We start from the raw sequence: 27,196 nt of genomic DNA, 5'->3' as shown, positions 1-27,196 counted from the left end.
CCGGAAGTGGGGAATAGGCTGCTTAGTGACGCGCGGCGTCCCGGAAGTTACCTGAGTCTTCCGTGAAGCGTACGTGGAGGCGGGGCTTGGATGGGGCGGGGCTGAGGCTCCCTTCTGAAGTATCGGTCTTCCCCGCCGCGACTTAACCCCGGAAGCAGGGTGGCGGGCTCCTGTGCTGGTGCGGCGGGGGACTGCGGCGCGAGCTTCAGGTACCTCTTCTCGCGGGAGTCGCCCCAGCCTTTCTGTTGCGGAAGAGAGAGGCGGGAGTGGGTACCTGTTCCCCCGTGGCACTCTCGGTGCTGCGCCACCAGCTGTTAGCATTTCCCCGCCTCCCCTCTTCCACTTCTGCTTGGGAAGCGCGGGGTTCTTGCTGAATGAAACCTAGGGAGCGGGTCTCTTTTTGACCCCCGCCCTTCTGGAAACGAGAAGTGGGGTCGCCAGTGATTTTCATCACCTTTGTGAAGCTCCTGCTGCTCGGTGGCAGAGGGTCGCTGATTTACCGCCCCAGCTGCGTTACTTTCCTTCGTCAGTTTCCCCACCTGTGAAAGGAGGGGCCTGACCCCATTACCTCTATGACCCTTTTTAGCCCCGACATTCTGGCCACACTGTGGAGGTGCGGGTTTTCTCACCTCACTGTTAGCAACGAATTGAAGCATTTGGGAGGGGGTGAGGGAAGGACCACGGGGCTAGGAGAGGAGACGAATTTAAATGGCTGTTAGATTCTGAGCAGGTGCGTTTCTTCCTGAGACATGATTTACCTAACCGCAGAATGAGGAGGTTAGATAACTCAATGGCAAGGTCCCAGCTGACTGAGTTTTGTGCATATGATTTACGGACTCTTTCTTCTTAACTCCCCAGGAATCTTTTTCCCTATTGCTTTCCACACCTCAGGACTCTGGAGGGGAGATGAGGAGGCGTGGAGGATAACGCGTTTGAAGGAGATTTGAGGGGATTCTTGAATCTGTTGCTGGCTCATGTGGCTGTTGATTTGGGGGGCTTTATCTTCCGGGATTTGATACCTGCCTTGCCAGCGATATTCCCGAATGAGTGCTCATTAAAAAAACCTGCCAACGGTGCTCCGGAAATTGGAAAAAGAAAAATCGGGGGGGGGGGGGTTATTATTAGTTTTTGGAAACCGAGTCCATCAGTTTGCCTAAAGCCAATTCAGGTGCCTATCTAGAGTCTCCAGTTTAGTCCCGCAGTTGCCTTAAGCTAAGAAGTTCCTGTTTGAGACGTCACGCGGCAATTTAAGATGGAAATCTGATGTGCCGTGATTAAATGATAGTTTGCATCTCTCCGTGTTTATTTATCACTTAGCATCTATGTAAATATATTTGCCTTTTAATGTTGCTGTCACTGAAACATCTGAAGGATTTCGTTAGCAGATGCAGGGTGCATGTCAGTTGGTGCATAAAAAAGTGGTTGTCGGTGCAAGTGAGCAGAGCCTCTTTTATATTCCGTGCAGAGCCTTAACATCTTCTGCACTTCAGGGTTTGGAAACCAAGTTGATTGCATTATATAGGGTAGAGTACACATGAATATCTTTAATAGCAACTGTTTTTTAAAGAGCAGCCCTTAAAGCACCAGATGCTAATAGCACTGTTTTATGACAGTTAAAAAACCACTTTTGCCTACAAGAGCATCTTTTTTCTAAACAGGGAGATGAGCAAGAAGATAATTTAAAATAGCTTCTTGGATATTTTTTCAGTCACGTGAAATTTATTACGTGATATCTAATGCACAGAGAAGAGTAAAAATAGCTGATAGGTATAGTTTCCAGAGAAATGAAATGAGCCCATGTGGGCCTCTCATTTAGAGTAAGCAATGGAACTTCACCATTAGGGGTGGGCATCCTCAGTTAAGTCCTCCTCTCTACCAGCCAGAAAGAAACACTCTCTTGAACTTTGTGTTAAGCACCCTAAGCTTTTCTGTATAGTTTTATCACGCGTGTAGCCGTTCGTAAATGGTGTGGTACCGATTTATCCTCCTGTCAGGAGTGTAGGAGAATTCCAGTTGATCCACATCACCTCATAGACCAGGGTAGGTGGTAGAACATCAGCCATGTAGTCCCCATTCCAAGCAGCAAAGAAGTGGGCAGACAAAAGGGTCTACCTTCATGGGACTCAGCTCCCGGAAGTCCTTTACACCTTGGAGTTCTACTTATTAGGTTAAGAACTTTCCCTTCTATTCCTAGTTTGATAAAAGTTTTAACTGAGTGTTTATGGAGTTTGATCAAATGCATTTTTTTTGCCTTGAGATGATTGAGAGGAATATATTTTTCAGTGGTGAATAACACATTCCTGGAAGAAACACAGCTTGGTTATGATATCTTTTATTCCGTATTCCTGGATTTGATTTGCTATTGTTTTGTTTAGGATTTTTGCATTCATGTTCATGAGTGAGACTGGCCTGTAGTTTTTCTTGCTTGTATATAATCTTTGTCAGATTTTGGTATTATTAGCATTAGAGTAGTCTCATGAAATCAGTTATGGAGTGCTTTGTCTATTCTCTAGATTTTTTGTAAACTTGGAGATACCTGTTCATTGACTGTTAGGTAGAACTCACCTGTAAAACGTTCTGGGTTTGGTATAGTAACCTGTACCTTCTGCTTTAAGCATACCCCACAAGTTTTTCATAAGTAGGTGTTCATCATCATTAAGTTTTAAATATTTTCTAGTTTACAGCATATTTCTTCTTTGATTCAAGGGTTGTTTTTGTTTCCAAATATATAGGTTTTATTTATTAAAGTTGTTTTGCTGTTAATTTCTAGTGTAATTACATTATCATCAAATGGTATGGTCTGTCTGATACTAACTCTGAAAGTATGAGACTTGCTTTAAGACATCAAGTTTTTGCAAATGTTTCATGTATTCTTCGGAAAAAAATTGTGTTTTCCAGTTATTGGATCAAACTTGTTAATTGCAGTATTCAGCTGTTTCTATTTTCTTACCTTTTGTCTGATTAATGTCTCAATTATAGAGATAATTACAAATGGTAGCATTGGCAGTTTCTCCTTGAACTTCTGATGACTTGTGCTATATTTTTTTGAAGATTTGGTTTTCACTACATACAAGATGAAGATTATGAAATAAAATGGTGCGATGAAGTAGTGACTATCTCAAATCATGCTTTTTGCCTTAAAGTTAATTTTGTTGCTACTACTGTAGACACATCGGCTTTCTTTTTGTTAGAATTTGTTTGCTGTCTCTTTTTCCTTCCAGTACTTCACCTAAGGGAGGCAAGACTCATGAGCTTGGATGTTCATTTCCTCATCTCTTTGGTGGCTTATCAGAGAGCTGACCTGGCAGGTCTCAGCTCAAAGGAGGAGCAGACTGATACCAGCCTGTGGGCTCCAGCAGCTCCTTCCCAGCAAGGCGCTTCTTTAAGCAGTAAGCTTCTATTATGACAGAATTGCCCAAATGTGTGGAGGCTGGATTCTTATTATTTGTTTTAATTGAAGTATAATTAATTTACAATATTGTGTTAGTTACAGGTGTACAAAGTGACTGAGTTTTATGTTCCTTTCAGAATCTTTTTCATTGTAGGTTGTTATAAGATACTGAATATCGTTCCTTGTGCTATACAGTAAATCTCTGTGGCTTACCTATTTTATGTGTAGTAGTTCCTATCTGTTAATTCCGTACTTCTAATTTATCCCTCCCTGCTTCCCTCTCCCCTTTGATAACCATAAATTTGTTTTCTATGTCTGAGTCTGTTTCTGTTTTGTATATAGATTAATTTTTTTATTTTTTAGATTCCACATATAAGTGATGTCATATAGTATTTGTCTCTCTCTGTCTGACTTACTTAGTATAATATTCTTTAGGTCCATCCATGTTGCTGGAAATAGCAGTATTTCATTCTTTTTTATGGCTGAGTAATCGTCTACTCTGTGTGTGTGTGTGTGTGTGTGTGTGTGTGTGTGTATACATATACTACCTCTTTTTTTAAAAATTTACTTATTTTTTGGCTGTGTTGGGTCTTCGTTGCTGCTCGTGGGCTTCTCCTTAGTTGCGGCGAGCAGGGGCTACTCTTCGTTGCAGTGCACTGGCTTCTCATTGCGGTGGCTTCTCTTGTTGAGGAGCACGGGCTCTAGGTGTGCAGGTTTCAGTAGTTGTAGCATGTGGGCTCAGTAATTGTGGCTCGCGAGCTCTAGAGCCCAGACTCAGTAGTTGTGGAGCACGGGCTTAGCTGCTCCGCGGCATGTGGGATCTTCCAGGATCAGGGCTCAAACCCGTGTCCCCTGCATTGGCAGGCGGATTCTTAAAGACTGTGCCACCAGGGAAACCCCATACCACCTCTTTTTAAGCCAGTCATCTGTTGATGGGCATTTGGGTTGTTTCTATGTCTTCGCTATTGTAAATAGTGTTGCTATGAACATTGGGGTGCATGTATCTTTTCTAATTAGAGTTTTCATCTTTTCTGGATATATGCTCAGGAGTGGGATTGCTGGATCATATGGTAGTCTAATTTAGTATTTTAAGGAACCTCTGTACTGTTTTTCATAGTGGCTGCACCAATTTACATTCCCACCAACAGTGTAGGAGGGTTCCCTTTTCTCCACACCCTCCACAGCATTTATTATTTGTAGACTTTTTGATGATGGCCATTCTGACAGGTGTGAGGTGATACCTCATTGTGGTTTTGAATTTCATTTCCCTAATAATTAGCTATTTTGAGCATCTTTTCACGTGCCTGTTTGCCATCTGTATGTCTTCTTTAGAAAAATATCTATTTAGGTCTTCTGCCAATTTATTGATTGGGATGTTTGTTTTTTCAGTGTTGAGTTATATGAGCTGTTTGTATATTTTGGATATTAACCCCTTGTCAGTCACATCATTTGCAAATATCTTCTCCCATTCCATAGGTTATATTTTTGTTTTGTTTATGGTTTCCTTTGCTATGCCAAAGCTTTTAAGTTTGATTAGGTTCCCCTTTGTTTATTTTTGCTTTTATTTCTTTTGCCTTGGGAGACTGATCTATGAAAGTACTGCTACATTTTATATGAGAGAATGTTTTGCCTATGTTCTCTTCTAGGAATTTTATGGTGCCATGTCTTATATTAAGGTCTTTAAAACATTTTGAGTTTATTTTTGTATGTGGTGTGAGGGAGTGTTCTGATTTCATTGACTTACTTGTAGCTGTTCAGCTTTCCCGACACCACTTGTTGAAGAGAATTTCTTTTCTTCATTGTATATTGTTGCCTCCTTTGTTGAAGATTAATTGCCTGTAGGTGTGTGGGTTTATTTCTGGGCTCTCTATTCTCTTCCATTGATCTTTATGTCTGTTTTTGTGCTAGTACCACACCATTTTGATTACAATAGCTTTGCAGTATAATGTGAAGTCTGGAATGGTTATGTGGAAGCTGGATTCTTTTTTTCTGGGAACACTAGTGTGTGGTGGGTCATGAGTGCTTTGCCACTTCTGTGCTTGTTATGTTATCGCCAGTACACCTTATTTGATATTTATACTGTGTGACCCTGTGGTATTTGTGTCTGCGTTGGCCTGATAACTTTCAACTTTTCTGGGTCCTTATGTTTTAGGTGTTTCTCTTGTGTAAATGGTGCCTATAGCTAGAGGTTTAGTTTTTCTATCTTTCGTCCATTTACATCGATTGTGGCTCCTGATATTTTTGGATTCATTTTAACAGTCATTTTGTGCTTCCTGTGTGTTCTGCTTTTTTTTGTTGTTGTTTATTTTTTTCTCCTCTCTTGCCTTCTTTTGAATTGACTTTTTATTTTTTTCCCGTAATTCCACTTTATTCCTCTGTATTAGTTTGAATGTTACATATTCTTTAATAAAATATTTTGTGGTCACGCTTTAACAAACACATTAAAGTCTAAAGTTACTTTACTCTGTGTCAAGACAAGAACCTACAACTCCACTGACCTTTTTCCAATTGTATGCTGTTGTCTAGAGTTTTAGTTCTATCTTGATTCCTTTTAACTCCACAAATTAGGCATTATTATTATCTTATACAGTTAATATTTGCTTAGAATTATTCATATATGTATCACTTTCTTCACTTACTATTTATTTATTTATTTATTTTTTACTTACTATTTATTTTTACATCTCAACTTTTTTTCTGTTGTTTCCTCCCCCCTTTTTTTTTGAGGTACCTTCTTCGGAAGTTCTTTCAGTGAGAATTGTTGGCAGTACATTCCATCAGTTTGTGTTTTTCTGAATATGGTTATTTCATTCTTGTTTTCAAAAGATAGGTTTATTATCTATCTACATAGAATTCTAAATGGACAATTAATTTCTCTCAAGACTACTCTGATATTATTTTACTCTTATAATATTTGCTTTTCTTTTAAATTGTGATTTTGTTCTTTCATGTCTCTATCTGCTTGATCTTCAGTTTGTTTTTGGTATTCTGCAGTTTTACGGTATAATGTATTCTGATGAGGAGTTCTTTTATTTAGTTTTCTGCTGAATATGTTGTGCTTTGTGAATCCGATGATCTTGTCTTTATCAGCACTTGGACATTTTCAACCATTATCTCTTTGAATATTGCTTCTCTCCTATTCTCTAACTCCTTCTGAAACTCTGATTAGAAGTAGGAAGGACCTCATGTGCTCTTGATCTCTGTTTTAGAATTCAGTGGTTTTGATTCTTTGTGCTGAATTCTGGATAATTTTTTCTAATTTTCCAGTTTACTAATTCTTTATGCAGTTGTGAGTCATTTGCTTTAATTTCAATACTAGTTTTTATTTGTTTCTAGAAGTTCTGTTTAGTTCTTTTTACAAATCTTAGTAGTTTTTACTGATACTCTTTTGTCATAGTCTTAGGTCTCCCTTTATTTCTCCATATATTACAGAATATAAAGTAAGTCTGTTTATGGTCTAGTTTTGATACCCACAGTCTTGATGGGTCTGATTCTGTAGAGTTTTTTGATTCTGTTGACTCTTGCTTACTGTGGCTTATTTCTTTATTTGTACAGTATTTTTTGATTATGAATTGATGTTTCTTGGAACTTTTTTGTTGATTTTTTTGAGGTTTAGTTTGAGGGTATTTTACTCCAGAGAAGATCTTTGTTTCCTTCTTCCAAAGATGTTTAGCCACAGACTTTGTCCTTGTTCCCTGTGGGACATGGATAATTAAAACTCAGGCTTTTAGTCATTAGAAATCAAAAGTGGCCACAGGGAAAATGTTAACTCTAGTATTTGCATATACCTTTGTGGATTTATAGATTCTTTTCTGGCTTCTATAGATTTTCTTTATTCTTTTATTGGGTTAGCCATACATTAAAAATACATATTTATATTTAAGACATTACCACAAGTACTCTTTTAGATAGCCAATGTGGGGATTCTGTTAGTTGTTGAGGATAACAAGGTCTTGGTGAAGGTATAGTAGGGAACTGGGGAGTGGCGAGAATTAAGGATGAAGCTAAGTAGAGACCAGAATTTGGAATGTCTTCCTTATATGCCATGCCAAGGAGTTGAGCTTAATAGTGATGCTGGAGGAGAGCGCTGGAAAGGGAGTGATCAATTTGACATTTTAGGTTGAGTATTCTGGTTTCATGATGATGAATGTCTAGGAATATCCTGATCAAGGTGCTTTTGGTACAAGTAACATGACCTTTTTAAACAAGCTTTAACTTTTTTTTTTGATTGATTGTGGTAAAATGTACATAAAAATTGCCATCTTAACCATTTTTAATTGGATGGCTCAGTGGCATCAGGTGCATTCACATTTTTGTACAACCATTGCTGTCATCCATCTCCCAAACTTTGTCATCATCCCATACTAAAACTCTCTGCCCATTATACAGTCTATGAATTTGACTACTCTAGGTACCTCATATAAGTAGAATCATACAATATTTGTCCTTTTCTGTCTGGCTTATTTCACTTATCATAATGTCTTCAAGGTTCTTCTATGTTGTAGCATGTATCAGAGTTTCATTCCTTTTAATGCTGAATAATAGTCCAGTGTATGTAGTAAATACCATATTTTGTTTATCCACTCGTTATTTTGGGTACATTTGGATTGTCTCCACCTTCTAGCCAGTTTACTTTTAGGTCAAAAGGAAACTGATTAGAACTATTTTGGGTTAGCTTGACTAGCCTAAGGTTTATTAGCCTTATAAGGCACTGAAGCCATGAAGAGGAAAGCTTTCAGAATCCAGACTGTCTTCTGTCTCTTTTTTTTTAATTATTATTTTATTTATTTATTTATTTTTTAACATCTTTATTGGAGTATAATTGCTTTACAATGGTATGTTAGTTTCAGCTTCACAACAAAATGAATCAGTTATATATATACATATATTCCCATATCTCTTCCCGCTTGCGTCTCCCTCCCTCCCACCCTCCCTATCCCACCCCTCCAGGCGGTCACAAAGCACCGAGCTGATCTCTCTGTCTCTTTTGAGACCACTTTCTCTTCAGCCGAGCAATTGTTGCTTCACTGTTTACATAGATCTGCATGGTTACCCCAAACTTTGTGAACGGCTCTTGGGAGAATCTAATTTGCCAGCTCTAGTCACTTGGCCATACATCTTCCAAACAACTATGGTGTAGAAGGGGACTTGGGGAGGATTGGGTACAAAGATGTTGGGAACATAGCGGGGTCCACTATGTTGGAGAGACACCCAAGGGGCTTGCAGTAATCAAACTGGAGATGTTGGTGAGCTGAACCCAAGTAGGGGCAGTAGGAATAGAGAGAAACCAAAAGTTTCATGAGATATCATGGGGTTGCAGGACTTAGTGGGTGGGGGAGAGTGGATGAAAGGGAGAGGGTGAAATTAAGGTAACACTTACGGTTCTGTCTCTAGCAGCTGTTTGGACCACCATGCTTTTTTCTGAGATAGAGAGTAGAGTAGGACATGTGTGCTGGGAAGATGACTCAGCCTTGGACACTGAAGCACTACAGCACAGGGTGAAGGATATAGACCTAGATTAAATCTTGATACTTAGGTGACTTTTGGAAAAATTATCCTGTCAGAGCTTCAGTTTCTGTATAAACATGGGAGATAATAAAGCTTCATGGGGTTATTTGAAGCATTAAATAAGATTTGCATATGTAAATCCCTGAGCACAGTGCCTGGTTACACTAAGTACTTAAATAATAAATTGTAAGTTATAACTGTTAGTAGCGTGAGCAAATTGTCCTAAAGTATCTGCTGGACATCTTAGTGATGATGAACGATGTTAGTAAAGGTGGAAGAAAACCCCAGGGTGCTTCCCCAGAAGGAAGGAAGTGTGTGGGCTTGTCTGAGAGTGAGAATCCTGAAGCATCTGGGTGATGGTATGTTTTGCCCAGCTCTGCTCAGCAGCCTGGATGGAAGAGACTGTGTCCTCTTACAACCATTTGAGTGTTACCAAGATGTTGTCTATACTGTTCAACAGTTTCTTGTGGAAAATTATCGTCAGGGAGATATTTTTCCTCTTGATCTTTCAGTCTGTATTTTCCATTCCTTATGTTTATTCATTGAAGCAGAGGCTGGGGGAGCGGGCTACTTTCGTCTTCCTCACTGAACTTTCTATTGCAGGCAGCTTCTTGTGTCTGTGTCTAGTCCTGGAAGACAGGTGGTTGCACACGTTCCTTGGCTTGTTCAGTTCACAGTGGCTAACAGAAACTCATCATGTGTGGGTCTGCCAGGCCGAGATTGAGTCTTCCGTGGCTCAGACCATTGAGATCTCTGAATGAATTAGAGAATTAGGAGCAGTTTGTAATTCTTCAAACATGAAAGTAGATCTCTTTTCCTGTGTTCTGCTCATGGAGCTTTTTCTGTCTGGGACCCTGTTTTACAAAGTCTTCCTTGGGCAGTTATAAACCATTTCCCTCCTTATTTTTCCCTGTTGCTTGCCAAGGCCAAAACTATCATATTTGAATGGAAGTAGAAGATCTCCCAGGAGAAGGGGAGGGTCAAGGGAGGGAATCCAATTTTGCCAGACTTTAGAAAGAATTCCCATGCAGTGGGATGTCTGGTAGCCTATTTTTTCCTGGTAGATACAGCTGTGTTTTAGAATTAAGTTCAGGCAATGGGGATGGATGAAATACTTTCTCCATCTTCGTGGTTCACTCTCCTGTTGTAATAGTTTGCTTGTCTATTTGCTTATTCATTCATTCATCCTTGAATAGGATTTCAGAAGATGTAGCATGTGGCAGAGAGCACAGTAATGAACTCTTGGTCAGTTGTACTTCTTGGTCAATCCCCACTGATTGTGGAGTTCATGGACATTTGACTCAGACTTTGGCATATGGTTGATAGTTATTGCCAATTTTTTTCTTATGTTTCTTTATGTGCATTTTGATGAAAAATTGGGAGGAGGTGAAACAGTCAGCTTTCTTATTTACTCAGGAGTCTGAAGCAAGTCTTCAGACAGGTAACAATATTTGAGTAGACTGTTAACAACTTGCTAGCCGCTTGCTTGGCCCGTGCTGTTTTTACACAGGACTCGGCACCATGCTTTGTGCCCACTGGCCTTGTGAGAGGTGGTAGAGAGGCAGGCCAAAAGGCAGCAAATAGATTAGATAGTTCCTTGAATTTGGAGAAACTGCCTTGTTTGATGTTGTTCTCTAGGGCCTAGAACTGTGCCTGGCTAGTATTTGGCCTTCAAAACATGTTGGTTGAATGAATTAAAAAGTGAGCAAATGAACAAACGACTGAATTTTAGAAGTTTGTTTTTATTTAGGAAGGAAATACTTTTGATGATGCAGTTAGTTTGTACTGGAAGTCGAATGATGTAGATTTTTAATGGGCAATTGAGGAGTGAGTTTTTTTGGAAGATGTATGTAATGGTTCCTGTTGTGTGTTAAATGTATTTCAGTGAGCAAATAGAGATATTTAAAGACCCACACTGAATAATGCTTTATTTTATTTTTTTAAATTCTCCGTTTCTCTGTGCTATAGAGAGTTGTAAAGAGGGGTGATCTCACAATTGGTCTACTTCGTTCTTCCTTACGACTTTATTAAATAAATCACCTATTTAAGTAAATCACCTAAGGTATTTGTTTCATGTGAAGAGATGCTTTTGTTAGAGTTGTCTGGGGTCTTTTTCAGGGTGTGTTTTCATTTTAGATTTACAACATTGAACACAGTGGTTAGAAACTAGTATTTTATTGGTAGGTATCAGTGTTATTTAAGCCAAAATCAAATTTTTTTGTGTGACAGTTACGTAGAATTATACTTTTAACTTTTCTAAAACATAAAAATATCTAATTGTGTCATTAATTTAGAGGAGTCGGGATAACACTAAAGCCTTTAAATTACATTCTTCGTCAATGAATGAGACCAAAATGGTATAACTTATAAGCGTGGTTTGTTATAAGCTCTCAAAGGCAGCAACTTTATCTTCTAAGCTTATATCTCTTCACACTATTTAACATCCTTCTTTAGAAAAAAAAGAATGGTTTTTGCACATCCTGCATTAAAAAGAGGGAAGTTTTTGTTTGTTTTAATAAAACCTCTTGAAATTAAGATGGCTTCTGACTAGAATGCATCACATACTAGGTGATTGCACCTATCTACAGAGGAATAGTTTACAACAAAGAATTATCTGGTCCAAAATGCTAAGAGTGAAGAGGTTGAGAAACTCTGGTCTAATGTAATAGGTGATTTCCTCTCCCCTAAATTAGTAGAATCAGTGGAGACTTTTTTATGCTATCCTATTTTTCATTTTATGAGTAAGAGACAGTAGTGGAAAAAAGCAGTCAGTCTTTATCATTGCCAGGCTACCATTCTTGATTCTGAAAATAATAGGGTAGTTAATTAAAAGGAAAACAAAACCCCCAAATCCAACAACAGCAGCAAAACTACACAAAACTTCCCATGATTCTGATAGAGACTTTGAGGGGTGATAATTTACAGAGAAATGGAGGGGAGAGTAAAATTGTCTGGGGTCTCTTTTACCTTAGTGAGACTGTCAATTTTCAGTGATGAAAAAGGGATCTGAGAAGAAAGAAGGTTCTGTTCTAAAATTTTCTTGGGCCAACTTGTGACTTTTCAAAATAACTTTATCATGTGCTTGAAAAACTATTCTGCTAGAGAAAATTAGTAATTCCAGATCATGTAATGCTTCCATGATAGCAGGATTTTATTATTATGGTGACAACTAAGATTGCAAACGGTTCCTGGTTGTAGGTATCTTGCATGGGAATGAGGAGTAGCTGGCTGTTGAGATTATCAAATGCAACCCGGTGTTGCTGTCCATGGCAAATAAAGCCAAGTGTTAAAAGTCATCAAGTTGAGGCGATAAACTACAACCCCCTCCCCCCATTGCCTTCAGTACTCTTTTAACCTAGGATTTCCTGTATTATATTTAAGGATTTCATGTTTGAATCCTACGTGTCCCATTTCTGAAAAGCTTTTCCTGCCTTTAATTTAATATAAACTAAAATAAGAAAAGGATTTAAACTGTAAGAATAGAAAAAAAAAAAGTAAAAAACTATAAATTCAAGGAAAAAAATCCCAGCTTCACCCCTGTTGAAATCTATACTGTGAAGTTCTTCAGAGCTCCTCTGCACTCTTCTAGAACCCTCCCTTGCCTATGCTTTATAATCATCAATTTGTAGCTTGAGGTCTTCCGACTTTCTAAGTATTTTAGATGTTCTGTTTTGGCTGAAAATAATACATGTTTAATGTCTCAGTTTGCTAAAAGCAACTATATAGTCATATAGGGAAGTGAGTTTTATTAAATCATGTACCTTCAATTTTTAACGCCTGTTATATGTGTTCATGATACCACTTTCCAGTTAGGTGACAAGTGAAAAGGTTAGGAGTGATAACTTAGAAGACAGACTCTCTTAAAAATGAGATTGTCACCATTGCTTTGTATTCATCTGGGTTTGTTGTAAAAGCTGCACTAGTGTTCTGAGGGCATCTCTGAGCTACCCCAGATCAGTGGAAATGAAATGGAAATATGAGTTCAAGGAGAAAATAGAACAATGTCAAATTTCCTGCTGTTAGAAAAGAAGGAACTTGCTTATATATTTTAAAATGGCTGATGGTGGATATTAAAATGCTGTGGTGTTTAGATTACATGAGATAAATTTAAAAGAATGATACAGTTGTTTTATTTCAACATATAAATATAATATGCTAGAAACTACATTCTCTATAATTTTCAGTGTAAAGGTTTAGATGTCAACTTAAAATGTATAAGAGAGCACATGATCTTACAAAATTCTTTTAGGGAGTGTGTGAGCACCAAAGTAGGATTAGTGTCTTTGAAACTTTTTTGTCTCCAACCTAAACATGAAACGTGACATTTCATGTCAGGACCTAGTACATGCACCCACAAGCCAAAGTTCATAAACATTACTTACCACATGTGACACTCTCTGATAAACTTTTTGCTTCTCCTTTCTTTTTTCTCTTCCTCTTTTCCCCCCCTATTTCATTCTATTCAAAGATCTGGTCATGATTCACTAAATTGAGTTTATTTCCAGTAAAGGGTTGAGACCTACAGTTTGGAAAACAGCTGTAGATCCAAGATTCAGTTTGTTTTATTTTCTTTCCTGAGTGGTTTTTTTTTTTTTGGCAAGGGTGGGTAGGATTCTGAGCAAAAATCAGACAGACGGAAATAAAATTTCTATTAATGCATTAATTCATTGGCCTTCCAACTGTTCTGGGAGCTCATCTGCGACATCAGTTGAAATGTCTTTCCTGGCTCCCCTCTTGCTTATCCTCTTAGATGCCTGTACCTCTCACCCATGACACCAATATCACAAACTTTCAAAGATAAAAAACCCAGATGAATGGAAAAACAGAGGGAGAATATTTGGGTAATCCTAATTGGTACTCTGAAGGTAATGGATACACTTTAAAAGAGGACAAAATCATCTCCTTCATACAAATAAAAATCTGTCAGAGACTTATTAATTCATCAGTTAAGGAAGAAATTAGTAGTATATTACAACTGGTTCAAAAGAAAACTCAAAGTATCACCACACAATACAGTCAAATAAGGGAATGTTGAATTTATTAATTATTGCAAAACTGGTCACTGTCCCTAGGGTAGCGTTATTGCATCCTGTGGATAGGGATTATTTGTATGCCTATCAATTTTCTGCAAGTTATCAACTGTCTCTACAGAGCTGTAACATAACCGAGTCAGATAAACAGAGGTGGAGATAACCAGGACAGACGTGCTAGCCGTAATAGCCACTAAATTCCGAAGTCTTTTACAGTTTTTCCTTATTCTGATTAGATTTAGGCTATTAAACTAGGTCTAAAACTTTGACACCTGAAGGCCAAATCCAGTTTGAAGAGGATTTATTCAGTCTGCAGAGTATTTTAAAAACTTTTTGAATTTGTTGCTATCATCTAAAAACTAGGTTTTTACATAATAGTTGGATTTCTAGTTTGTCTTGAAAAATCAGACTTGGTGACACTGGGCCCACATCCCTTCATGGAACAGTGGTTGGAGCTGCCAAAGTTACTTAAAAAAAATTTTTTTTTAAATCTTTATTTTTGTAGAGTTACCATCTGATCTAGCAATCTCAGTCCTGGGCATATATCCAGAAAAGGTGAAAACTCTAATTAAAAAAGATACATGTACCCCAATGTTCATAGCAGCACAATTTATAATAGCCAAGACATGGAAGCAACCTAAGTGAATGGATAAAGAAGTTGTGGTACAATGGAGTATTACTCAGCCATAAAAAAGAATAAAATAATGCCATTTGCAGCAACATGGATGGACTTGGAGATTATCATACTAAAAGAAGTAAGTCAGAAAGAGAAAGCCAAATATCATATAATATTACTTACTTGTGAAATCTAAAAAAATGATACAAATGAACTTATTTACCAAACAGAAACAGACTCACAGACACAGGAAACAGTCATGGTTACCGAAGGGGGTAGGGGAGGGATAAATTAGGAGTTTGAGATTAACAGATACACACTACTATATGTAAAATAGATGGCAATAAGGACCTACTGTATAGCACAGGGAACTATATTCAATAATGGAAAAGATTCTGAAAATAATATATATATAAACTGAATCACTTTGCTATACACCTGAAAGTAACACAGCACACAGGAACATACAGTTTTCTTGATTGTAAATCAAGTATACGTCATTAAAAAATTTTTAAATATTTTTTATTCTAAAACAATATATGATATTTGATTTAGAAAAAAGCAAATACTACAAAAGAAACATAAATATAAACTAGTCATGCTTCCTGGTAAGAACAACTATTAGGTTTGGTGTATATTTCTCCATATTTTTTCCTAAGAATGTACAAAACTTATTTGCACATAGAAAATAGAAATTACCTTTATAATTAGAAAGCCTGCTAGTTTCATTTTGAAAAAGCAAATAAGTTGGAAAAAGTACTAGAAAGGATGAAATAGTATAAAACACATACTTCAGCTAAAATGTTCTCCAAGAGGCCTGGGTGACAGTGAGAGCAGGAGTTCTGAGTCCAAGGCCCATGGTCCCACACACAGGCATCAAAGGGAGGGACCTTCAGACAGAGACAGCCTTACATCTTCAATTTACATTCCCCAGAGGTTCCTAGATGCGTTGGGACCATCTTGGGTGGTGGCCAGGAGTCAGTGGGAAGATGCCCTAACCGTAGCCTCAGCCTTGTCCTAATTTTTTTAGTGATGGTTATTTTTTTTTTTTTACTTTGGCCATAACAGCAAATGCAAATCTGATTCCAGGCTTTCCCAGCTCAAAACCTTTCAAAGCTCTTTCACTGGTTCCTCAGAAGCCTTGTTTTGGTGAAGGGCTCCTCCTCGTGGCTCGCTGGGCATCTCCCCCCTCCCTAGAGGTGCCATCTTTAGACCAAGCCTGCACTTTCCTTCACTCCTGTCTCAGACTCGGCTGGTTTCACTCTTAGTTATCTGCCTGGCATTTGAATTTACCCCCCTGGATTATACTGAAGAGGTCAGTTGTTTCTGCAGTTTTGAAATGTGAAACAATATAGTCGAGTTAACATTTTAGTCCTGGTACGACAGCCAAGTATGTTTTTGAAAAATTTGAAGAAATGGGGGTATACACATCCGTTTGGTGATAACTAAAGGGGTGTATTTTCATATTATAATTTGAGATGTTAGAGATCAGGATCTCAGTCCCTGAACTTCTATATTTTCAGTTTGAAATACCACTGATGTTTATAATTTCAGCTACCACTTACATGCTAACAGCTCCCAAATTCCAACTTATTCCTTTCATTGGAGCACTAGGTCCTATTTTTCCAACTGCATTTCACATATTTCCATTTGGACCAGTCATTGTTTCCCTACATGTAAACTTGTCTGAAGTGGAGTTAATTTTTTTCTTCTCTTAAATTTCCTTTTCCGACTTTCCTTTTCTTATTCTTAATATCACTTTCTTTACTCCCTCAGGCTTGAAACTTCAGTCGTCTTTTAGTAATTCCTTTCCATCAGTATTTTGTAGAGTTGGAAGTCACTAGGTCCTGTTTCACATTTCTGTACACCCCTTCTTTTTCATTCAAACTTCTCCCACCATAGTCCAGTCCCTTTTGCTACAACGTTCTGACTTCATGGCTCCACTCTCTGAATCAGTCTCTCCAGCATTTTATTTTATTGAAATATAGTTGGTTTACAGTGTCATGTTAGTTTGAGGTATACAGCATGGTGATTCAATTATACATATATATATATATATATATATATAATGTATATATATTTTTTCTTTTTGATATTTTTTTCTATTATAGGTTATTACAAGATATTGAGTATAGTTCCCTGTGCTATACAGTAGGTCCTTGTTGGTTATCTATTTTATATACAGTAGGGTATATATGTTAATCTCAAACTCCTAATTTATCCATCCCTTCCCTCCTTTCCCCCTTGGAAACCATAAGTTTGTTTCATATGTCTGTGGGTCTCTTTCTGTTTTGTATATAAGTTCATTTTTATCATTTTTTTTCTGGATTCCACATGTAAGCAATATCATATGATATTTGTCTTTCTCTCTCTGGCTTACTTCACTTAGTATGATAATCACTCGGTCCAACCACGTTGTCTAGCCTATTGTCTTAAATTTAATCTTTCTGAAACACTACTTTCCTCAAGATCCTAGACTAGAAAATAATATTAAATGAATCCTGGTAAGCCACTCTGGATATTCTAACATTTTCTTGACTTAGTAGCCCTTTTAATAATTTGTCTCTTCTTTTGTATTCTTCATTTCTGTTGCTTACCTCCACGCTTCTAGTGAGGTTACGCTCTCTGCTGTCTCCTAAACACTCTCTGTTCATTGTTCCTGGTGATCCTTCTTATAGGAGAGGCCTTCCTTCTCGGTTTATATCTGTGCCCATCAGATGAAGTTAAACTCAAGGCTACCTGTTTGTGAAGTGTAACAGGGCTCTTCTCATTCTCATTGAGCCTTCTGGAATGTTTTGTACTGTTTAATGCTGTTTTGGGTAATATAATCTTGTCTTTCAAGATTAAAACTATCAAAAGTATGGGACCATTGTCTTTTTTGGTATCTCTCGGAAGAAATTAGGAAACTTGTTACCTAAATTTGTATTCCTTTTGTCTAACCATGCAATTCACAACCCACCACACAGAAGAAGAGGAGGATTAAACATGGTTCAGGATTTTAGTTTTTCAGCAGTATGGAATTTACATATTTATTGGATTTTGACACAATGTGAAGAAAAAATGTGTGTATGTATATTTTTTCTTATATAGTTAAGTAGCTGCTGTTTATCAGTCCCACATATACATTTCAGTCTATTTGACATATTTATATTGTCAAATAGTCTGTTGAAATTGAAAGAAGGTGATCAAATTGAGAAAACCAGGTTACCTTAATCCTTTTGTCATGGGTAATATCACTTAAAAGGTAAGTCTTAGAATAATAGGAAAAAATAAATATATCACTTGTGCTGCCCTCCTTCAGAGCAGTAGGATCTGTGCTGTGTAGCGATCAGGGTCGCTTTCTGTATGCAGTCTGCATGCCATTAAAAGTGAAGACACTGTCCTTTTATTTTTCAGTTTTGTGTGAATGCATAGAGAAAGAAGTATCTTGCTTTGTATACAAGACTGCATTTGTAACACACACAAAGTCATTTAAGAGACTTGAGACAATTTTACGAATAATTGTGAACTACAACATTTATATAACATCTAGAATATCATGCTAATAATGAATTTTTAAAATAGCTTTATTGGGGTATTATCAACATATGGTGAATTGTACATGTTGAAAGTGTACAATTCGATGAGTTTTGACATGTTTATATACCCTGAAACCATCACTGCAATCAAGATCATGAATATATTTATCACCCTCAAAAGTTTGCTTGTGATCCTTGGTAATTCCTCCCTCCCTGAACCTCCCATTCCCCAGGCAACCACTGATCTGCTTTCTGTCACTATACATTAGTTTGCATTTCCTAGAAGTGTTTTGTGGTCTGGCTTCTTTCACTTAGCTTGATTTTTTTGAGATTCATGCATGTCATAGCATATCTTAGGCCTTCATGCCTTATTTCTGAATAGTATTATGGATATGCTACAGTTTGTTTATCCTTTTTATCTGTTGTTGGACATTTGGATTTTTTCCAGTTTGGGGCTATTACCAAAAAAGCTGTATAACGTTTGTGTACAAGTGTGGACATATGCTTTCATTTCTCTTAGGTAAATACTTAGAAGGAGGAGGTCTGGGTCATATGGTAGGTGTATGTTTACATTTTTAAGAAACTGCCACAGTACTATATTATTACACCTACCACAGTGTATAAGAGTTCCAGTTGCTCCACATTTTTGTCAACAGTTGGCATGGCAAGCCTTTTAAATTGTTAATATTTTAATAGGTATATAGTGTTATCTCATTGAGATTTTAATTTGCATTTGCCTATTGACTAATGTTGAGCATCCTTTCATGTGGCTCTTTGCCATTCACATATCTTTTTTTTTTTGCTTTGGCTGCACTGGGTCTTTGTTGCTGCGTGTGGGCTTTCTCTAGTTGTGGCAAGTGGGGGCTACTCTTCGTTGCGGTGCGTGGGCTTCTCATTGCGGTGGCTTCTCTTGTTGCAGAACACAGGCTCTAGGTGCATGGGCTCAGTAGTTGAAGCACGTGGGCTCTAGAGCATGTGGGCTCAGTAGTTGTGGCTCGCAGGCTCTAGAGCATGGGCTCAGTAGTTGTGGCGCACAGGCTTAGTTGCCTCGCAGCATGTGGGATCCTCCTGGACCAGGGATCGAACCCATGTCCCCTGCATTGGCAGGTGGACTCTTAATCACTGGATCACCAGGGAAGACCCACATATCTTCTTTAGGAAAATGTCTGTTAATAGCTTTTGTCCAGTTTTTATTGGTTTGTTTTCTCATGATTGAATTTTAAGAATTCTTTATATGTTCTAGACACATGTCCTGTATCAGATTTGTGATTTGCATGGATTTTCTCCCAATCTGTGTCTTGGGCAGTGAACTCTTCATCCCCCATCCATGTAGAAGCAGTTCCAGGATTCCCATGTTTGGGGATTAGGAGGCATTTTGGGTTGGGTCCCAGCTTAGCCAGGCAAGAGTGTTGTTGCTGGCTGATAATGGATTTTTAAGAATAAATTTTGATATTTCACCCACTTATAAAATTTGCTTATTGTAGACAGTTTTTAACATACTGAAATCGTACCTAAGGAAATGAGGCTGGAACATGCTTGATAACTCCAGGCAGAAGAAGGCCACTGTCAAGGCCATGTAAGTCAGAAGCATGAGTGCTCATGTCTTCCCATATACTCAGCTGGGGGCAGCAGGACTGTTCCAGGCCTCCTCAACTTTTGGGATGGAGCTCCTAAATTCCTCTTAGGTTTACTCAGGATTGCCTCCAAAATGGGGTAGTTTCAGGTTGCTGTTTGTTCCCGTAAATATAAGTTGAGTGCTACATTTGCAGTGCCTGGTCAGTATCTGGCCTAAGCACTTGATAAATACTCATAAAATATAAATATAAAGTAAGTGAAAGTCTGGAACGTGGATATTGTGGAATTAGCAAATATCTTCAGAACACAGAGCTGAGCAAGGCTTGGCAAAGTAGGGATTTAGAAAGACAGAAATGGAATTAATGAAATGTATTTCACTAATATTAGGAAATATTAAAGTCCAACACAAATGTCTTGTTAAGGGCTCCTTGTCTTTGGTGCTTTGTTGATGTAAAGCATTCAGTTTTGGTACCAAAAAGACTTGGTTTAAAATTCTAGCTCTGCTGTTTACTAGCCATATACATTTGCATCAATACTTAACCGACTTTACTTCAATTCTTTCACTTACACATTGTGAATAGTTATGTGTACCTGGCGGGATGACTGTAAGATTATAGGAGATAGAGTCTATAAGGCATTTAGGTACAGTGCGTGACACATCGTAGGAGCTCAGCACATGTTAGTGGGGTTTTAGTTACCCCCGTTCTCTTTCCCAGTTCTAGTCTTAGGTGGGGAAAGGAAATCTGGCTGCTGGAGTGGTGACCTAACCATGCAGCTTTCTTGCTGTGGGAGGATCTTAGAATGGTATTGCCAGTCCCGCTGGGATAAATTTTTATACCACCTTGTGTGTGTTTTCAATGGTACAAAAAATATCATGGTATAAAGATAATTTGATTACAGATTTTAGTGTCTCAGGACATAGTCTTTTCATGCATGGAGTGATTACTGTAAAGCTATATGTATGGTTAGACTTACTTAGGTACCTAGTGGAATGAATCATGAATGTCAGCAGCAGTATAGATGGTGCAAGGGAATCCCAAGACTTGTAAAATTGGCACAGTGTTCCCATGGAAACACATCTGAGGTGACTATTGTAGAGGAAGGAGTTAAGGCAATGGTCAGGTTGGCAGAATAACAGGTGCGAGGGTGACTGGTAGTTTCATAACCATTTTAGAGCAGTTAACAATGGATGTTTGTAGCAAACTAGTCTTTGCTGCCATTCTGAGTTCTTTTATACTGTCTCTACTACCTTTTTCCTATTCCTGACCTGTTTCTTCCGTGCGTGGATGTTTCTTGACTCTTGGAACCTAAGTTCTCTCTCCTTCTCGGATATGTTTGGAATTTTATAATGTTCTAAAGTGACAAACTGTAATATTATGCATTGCCACATAAGTCATACTGTTGGTAACCTGCAGCCTATTTAAGACTGTATATTCTTTAAGTTTGATTTTTTTTAGGTCATGAAAAACTTAAATGCTTCACTTAATTATTTGAATCATAAGTTCTCTACAAAATACTTGCATTCAAAAGGGATTCTGGCACTACAGCTGAGTTTGGTCTGGCTTTTATAACAACGTATCTAAACGTTGGGGGCTTGAGAATGACATCAGAACCGCTTTTGTGATTTCTGTTTGTTCCATTTCTGTCTTGTGGCCAGACATGAAAAGGTATTGGAAATTTGAGTCCTCCTATTAAAGGCTTTTCTTTTATATGTTAGAAAGGAGCCACTTTTTAAAGGGCCTCTCTCTGTGGCCACAAAGCTCCTTGTTCTAGCACTCTAATGGCATGTGACACAGTGAACCAAGCAAGCAACATGGCCACACCTACCTCCAAGGAGGGTAGAAAACTGCAGTTCTTACATGTCTCCTGATATAAGGTGGAGAGCCAGTGAATGGCCCTAATGATTCCGTGGTTACCATATACTCAGTTCTCTCTCCCTGCGGTAGACAGAGTGACTCACCCCTCCCCAAGGGCAATAACCCAAATGGCCCCATTCAGTCATAGCATCATGCTCTGAGTTCAGTATGTCTTCATCAGGTCCAGATGTGGCACCTCTTGTTGTAGAGACTTCATGAACTAAAAAGACCAGCAGTCTGTCCCTTCTGTCCCCTCTGGTAACTGGGAAAAATAACTGCCCAAACCACTGTCATCCAGAAAGGGGAGGAATGGGAGATACACAGCAGTCACCGAGTGGTAGCAATTTTGGAATCTCACTGAGCAGGCATTTTGGGGGATCCCCGCCTTGGATTGGAGAATGTTCATTAATTATGCCCAGATTCTGCTTCTCAGGAGAGCCCCGCCCCCAGTCCCGTGTTCTCCAGGCACTCCACCCAAAGTGTCTTCCTTTTCCAATAACTTCCTTGGCTACCACTGAAGTAGGCACTGGAGAATAGACCCTCCTTGGGGGCTGAGCAGTTTTCTCTGGCAGCTTCCTGTCTGCAGCATTGTTGTAAACTTCCAGCAGTCAAAGTCCTCCTTTAATTCAGACATGTAGTTGTTTTGGCAGCACAACTCTCCAAAAATTTTGTTGGCCTCTTATCTATTTGATTATAATCAGCTTCATGTATCTGTAGCCAGACCTACAATTTTTGCTAGCTGTAACTCTTAGATTTGCTACATTTCTCATCTCTTTCACCCTTAAATGTGCCCCCCCTTTATTTGTTTGAAGGTATCTTTTCTCTACGAGGCTTCAGTTGGACACTGATCCCCTTCGTCTCTTTTTCCTGACCCATTGTAGCCTAAGAATTTACTGAGTGCCACATTCATCCAGGCTGAGGCTTTAGTATCAGGTGTGATGGCTATATCCTTGATTTGATCCTTACCCAGATTGAATTTTAATCATCTGTTGTTCCTTCAAAGGCTTTCTCTGTTTTAGTTTTAACTGTTTGGGGTTGAGAAGTTAGTTGCTTCTTCCAGTCTTTTAAGTCTTTGAGTTTGAACTTTATTGTCTTACATTCCTGCTTATAAACCAACCAGTTCTTTTCTGATCTCATTTCTTTCTTGCATGGGTTTCTCTTTATCTTAGTTATTTTTTTCATCTCATCCCTTGTCTTTTCATCTTTTCCTTTTGCTTTTCCATCTAACCTTGTTTTTTTGGTTTTTTTGGTTTTTTTGTTTTTGTTTTTACCAGTTTCATACAGGTCATGTCTCCTTGTACTCTCTTGAGGGTGCCAGACTATTTCCAGACTTTTCTTTTGGCTCCATCACTATATCCAGTAAGCTCAGCCTTTGAGGATTTCAGAGGTGATTCCTTTTCCTTTACTGAAATATTTTCTTTTTCACATGGCTTGTGTTTTTCTTCTCCATTTTTTTTTCTTTTAAAAAGTGAAACCTGCTAGATGTGTTTTCTGTCAACAAATTGGCTCTTTTACCATCCACTCTGATCTACAACTCAGGGCAGGTTGACCTACACAAATCCTGGTGCAATTCTCAGTTTCTAGAAGCATCTTGCTCAGATAAAATCTTTACTTATCCTCCCTGCTTGATTTTCTGGTGGGTGGAATATATGAAACTGAAATGTGGGGCACTTGTTGCCACCAGGAACTTTTCTTTGCTGTCTCTGTCTTTTTTTTTTTTGCGGTAGGCGGGCCTCTCACCGTTGTGGCCTCTCCGGTTGCGGAGCACAGGCTCCGAACGCGCAGGCTCAGCGGCCATGGCTCACGGGCCCAGCCGCTCCACGGCATGTGGGATCTTCCCGGACCGGGGCACGAACCCGTGTCCCCTGCATCGGGACTCTCAACCACTGCGCCACCAGGGAAGCCCTCTTTGCTGTCTCTTATATTGCTTTACTTACAGCAACTCAGAACGTGACATGTCCTCCCAAGTTTCCTTCAACTTCCTTCCCAGTTGTTTTCTAAGAGTTGTTGCCCTGCCTGAGTGTACAAAGCTGAATGTACAAAGATGGGAGGACACAGAGGAGAGAGGGGGTGTGTGTGTGTGTGTGTGTGTGTGTGTGTATGTGTATGTGTGTGTTGGGGGTAGTGCACAATAATCTCACCAACACAGATATTTGCACTGATGGGAATTTACATTTGGCTACAATTTTACAATGAATACAGTCCTTGAGTGTCTGAATCAGATAACCAGCTCTAGAGGGTGTTTGTAGTGCCTTCTTTTCTTTTTTCAGGTGGCCTTAATTTCATGAGGCTTAAGGTAGTTATGGCATGACAAGAAACCTGGACATGGTTTGGTTTTTTTCCCCCCTTTCCTCGGTCCAGTGTCCAATTTATGGCTAGTGAGATCCTTCAAGATTCTGGTATTATCTGTTGACTTTAGTTTTACTTGTAGAGATTTCTTGGGTTATTTCCTGCATGTTCAGAAATTGAGAGGATGAACACAGTATTTCAAACTGGAAGTCCATGCTCCTTAATTTCTGGTTTTATCTTCTGACACCTAGAGAGGGCTTGTGTTCTTAAGTTTGGGAATAGAATTCCTAAAAGTAATTGTTGTGATATCTTTATATTTGGCTTTTAAAATTTATTTGGCTGCATTGAGTCTCAGTTGCAGCAACGTGAGATCTTTCAATGCAGCGAGGGCTCTTTGTTCTCTCCAGTTGTGACGCGCAGGCTCCAGAGCACATGGGCTCAGTAGTTGCAGCACGCAGGCTCTCTAGCTGTTGGTGCACGGACTCTAGAGCATGTGAGCTCAGTAGTTGCGGTGTACAGGCTTAATTGCCCTGCAGCATGTGGGATCTTAGTTCCCTGACTAGGGATCGAACCCATGTCCCCTGCATTGGAGGGCGATTCTTAACCACTGGACCACCAGGGAAGTCCCTGTATTTGGCTTTTTACTAAGAAGGGTAAGAGTTTTATGGTTTCATCTGAATTTGTTATTATATAGTGTTTCTATTTCAGGTAACGGAGGAAGCAGCAATGTTTCACTTCTTCAGAAAGCCTCCGGAATCTAAAAAGCCCTTGGTACCAGAGAGAGAAGCAGATGGATTTGTCCTTTTAGGTGAGTCTTTTTAGGAAACAATATCATAATTAGATGAATTATTTTTCCTTTAAAAGATTACTCGAAAAGTATATGATTGATTTTTAAACATTTTCCTATTAATTCCAAAGTTAGTTTATGTATATGAAATCTATAAAAATATAGGTCATCAATTACTTAAAATATTGTCATCAAGTCAGACTCTTCTTATACAGTACGTTGGTTTGGATGTGTCCTTCAAATTCAATTTGTAAAATCATCCTATTTTTTCTATCCAATAAGCTAGTCAACCTTTTTAATTATGAAAAAGCAGAAGTCTTGATGAATCCTTGATAAATTCAATTTCTGTTTTATAAATAGCACCAAGCCTTGCTTCTTAAATTAGCATCAAAAATTAAATCAGGCATCCAATAAATAGTTGCTGAACGAGGTACATTTGTTTCTTTTATTGAAGTATAGTTGATTTACAATATTGTAATAACTTTCAGGTGTACAGCATGGTGATTCAATATTTTTGTAGCCTATACTCCATTCAAAGTTATTACAAGATAATGGCTATAATTCCCTGTGCTGTACAGTATGTCCTTATTGCTTATCTTTTTTATATATAGTAGTTTGTATCTCTTAATCCCATACCCCTAATTTGCCTCTGCCCTTCTCTCTCATTTTTGGTAACCACTAGTTTGTTTTCAGTATCTGTGAGTCTGTTTCTGTTTTGCATATACATTCATTTGTATTACTTTTTAGATTCCACATGTAAGTGATGTACAGTATTTGTTTTTCTCTGTCTGCCTTATTTCACTGAGCATAATATTTACTCTCCAGGTCATACATGTTGCAAATAGCAGAATTTCATTCTTTTGTATGGCTGAGTAATAGTCCTTTGTGTGTGTGTGTGTGTGTGTGTGTGTGTGTGTGTGTGTGTGTATGTATATATATATGTGTGTGTATATATATACTTCATGTTCTTAGTCCAGTCGTCTGTTAATGGGCACTTGGGTTGTTTCTGTGTCTTGGCTATTTAAACAGTGCTGCTACGAGCTTTGGGGTGCATGTATCTTTTTGAATTAGTGTTTTCATTTTTTTCTGTTTATATAACCAGGAGTGGGATTGCTGGATCATATGATAGTTCTATTTTTAGTTTTTTGGGGAACCTCCATACTGTTTTCCATAGTGGCTACACCAATTTACATTCCCAGCAACAGTGTTGAAGTACACTTTTAAATCTAAACATGTTATATAGTGTCTCCTAAATGTTAAGACTAGTTTATCTTCTATTATAAAATTAATACCTGCTAGTTATTAAAATTTTAGTGGGGCTTCCCTGGTGGCTCAGTGGTTGAGAGTCCGCCTGCCGATGCAGGGGACACGGGTTCGTGCCCCGGTCCGGGAGGATCCCACACGCCACGGAGCAGCTGGACCCGTGAGTCATGGCCGCTGAGCCTGCGCGTCCGGAGCCTGTGCTCCGCAACGGGAGAGGCCACAACAGTGAGAGGCCCGCGTACCACACACACACAGAAAAAGATTTTAGTGGCTTTAAAAAATATTTCTTTCAACCCAATACTATGCTCTTTCCAAGGGGAATTCTGAAAAATAACATTTCCTTCATGTCATTGTGTCTTTCCCCCAAGGAAGAGATTTGCAGTCTTTAGATAGTTCTTCCCAGCAGTTCTCTACCAACAGGGTGGTGAGGAGGAGCCAAAGCCCAGTGTCCCCTTGTGAAACCATCCTCTTCTACTCTGGATTTCCTCCTGCCAACTTTAGCTCCTTCTCTGAGAGGATTTGCATGAACTCATAGAGTGTTTGCTTCTGGCGATGCTTCTCAGGTGTCTCCCTTTCCAGATTCTGGTTTCCTGTCTCTTCTGTCTTTATCTTGGCCCAGTCATCCCAGAGTCCCTTGGCATTGGCAGACGGTCTGCGTGTCTTGAGGAGTAGAAGATGGCTCCTTGGGTTTACAGGTAATCCTGAACCTTCAGCTTAGGCCCTCTCGGCCTCTGACCCCACACATTCAGAAGGGTGGGTGGGTGGGTCTCTGCCTCTTGAGCCCTTCCCTTTAGGATCTGGTCTCTCACAGTAAGGATGCAAGGATTTTACCCCTCTGGCCCTCTTCTGTTTCTTGGCCTTAATCTCTGGGAGACCGGAAGGGAGTTTTTCTCATGGCTGAATGTTACCGTAGAATATCCCATCTTTTCCACAGTCAAATTCTGCCAGGCCTGTGTGTTTTTCTGTATCTGCTTCCTGTGGCCTGGGACAGGGGCAGTAACTAGAGTGGTCAGAGTTATTTTCTCTCTGACCAGATCCCCTACGTCTGAGGTAAAGTAGTGGGGCATAGTCAGACCAGGGTTGGTGGTTTTTCTGGGGAGCCTCCTGACTGGGATAAAGTGGGGTGCCATGGGCACAACTGCTTCTCTGGCCCTTCTTCCAGTGTCAGGAAATTGTGCCTTGCCTTCTAAGTCAGCACTGGCTCTGTCAACCCCAACTTCTGTTTCAAACGCTGCCAGCGTTGCTTCCCTTTTATCTGCTAAATTAGCCCCACTAAGAGAAAAACTTCAGGGATGCCTCTAGTCTCCTGTATAGTTTCTGCCTCTTCAGGAGTTTCACAATAAATTCTTTCAGAAATTTGCTT

The 27,196-nt window shown here is 39.0% G+C and overlaps 1 protein-coding gene across 1 annotated transcript in view; it reads left to right on the top strand.

Annotated features, from left to right (window-relative positions):
- Positions 1-29: 29 nt before the first annotated feature.
- The window catches only part of UMAD1 (UBAP1-MVB12-associated (UMA) domain containing 1), a 246,315-nt gene continuing 219,148 nt past the window's right edge, over positions 30-27,196 (top strand). The window contains exons 1-2 of the mRNA XM_060020468.1: positions 30-209; positions 24,492-24,591. Of these exons, the coding sequence (XP_059876451.1) occupies positions 24,510-24,591 (82 nt within the window). The 5' untranslated portion in view covers positions 30-209; positions 24,492-24,509. The remainder of the gene's footprint in view (positions 210-24,491; positions 24,592-27,196) is intronic.

Source organism: Delphinus delphis, chromosome 9, assembly GCF_949987515.2.
Source record: "Delphinus delphis chromosome 9, mDelDel1.2, whole genome shotgun sequence".
In the NCBI taxonomy this organism is placed as follows: domain Eukaryota; kingdom Metazoa; phylum Chordata; class Mammalia; order Artiodactyla; family Delphinidae; genus Delphinus; species Delphinus delphis.
This window is presented reverse-complemented; position numbering and strand designations above follow the sequence as displayed.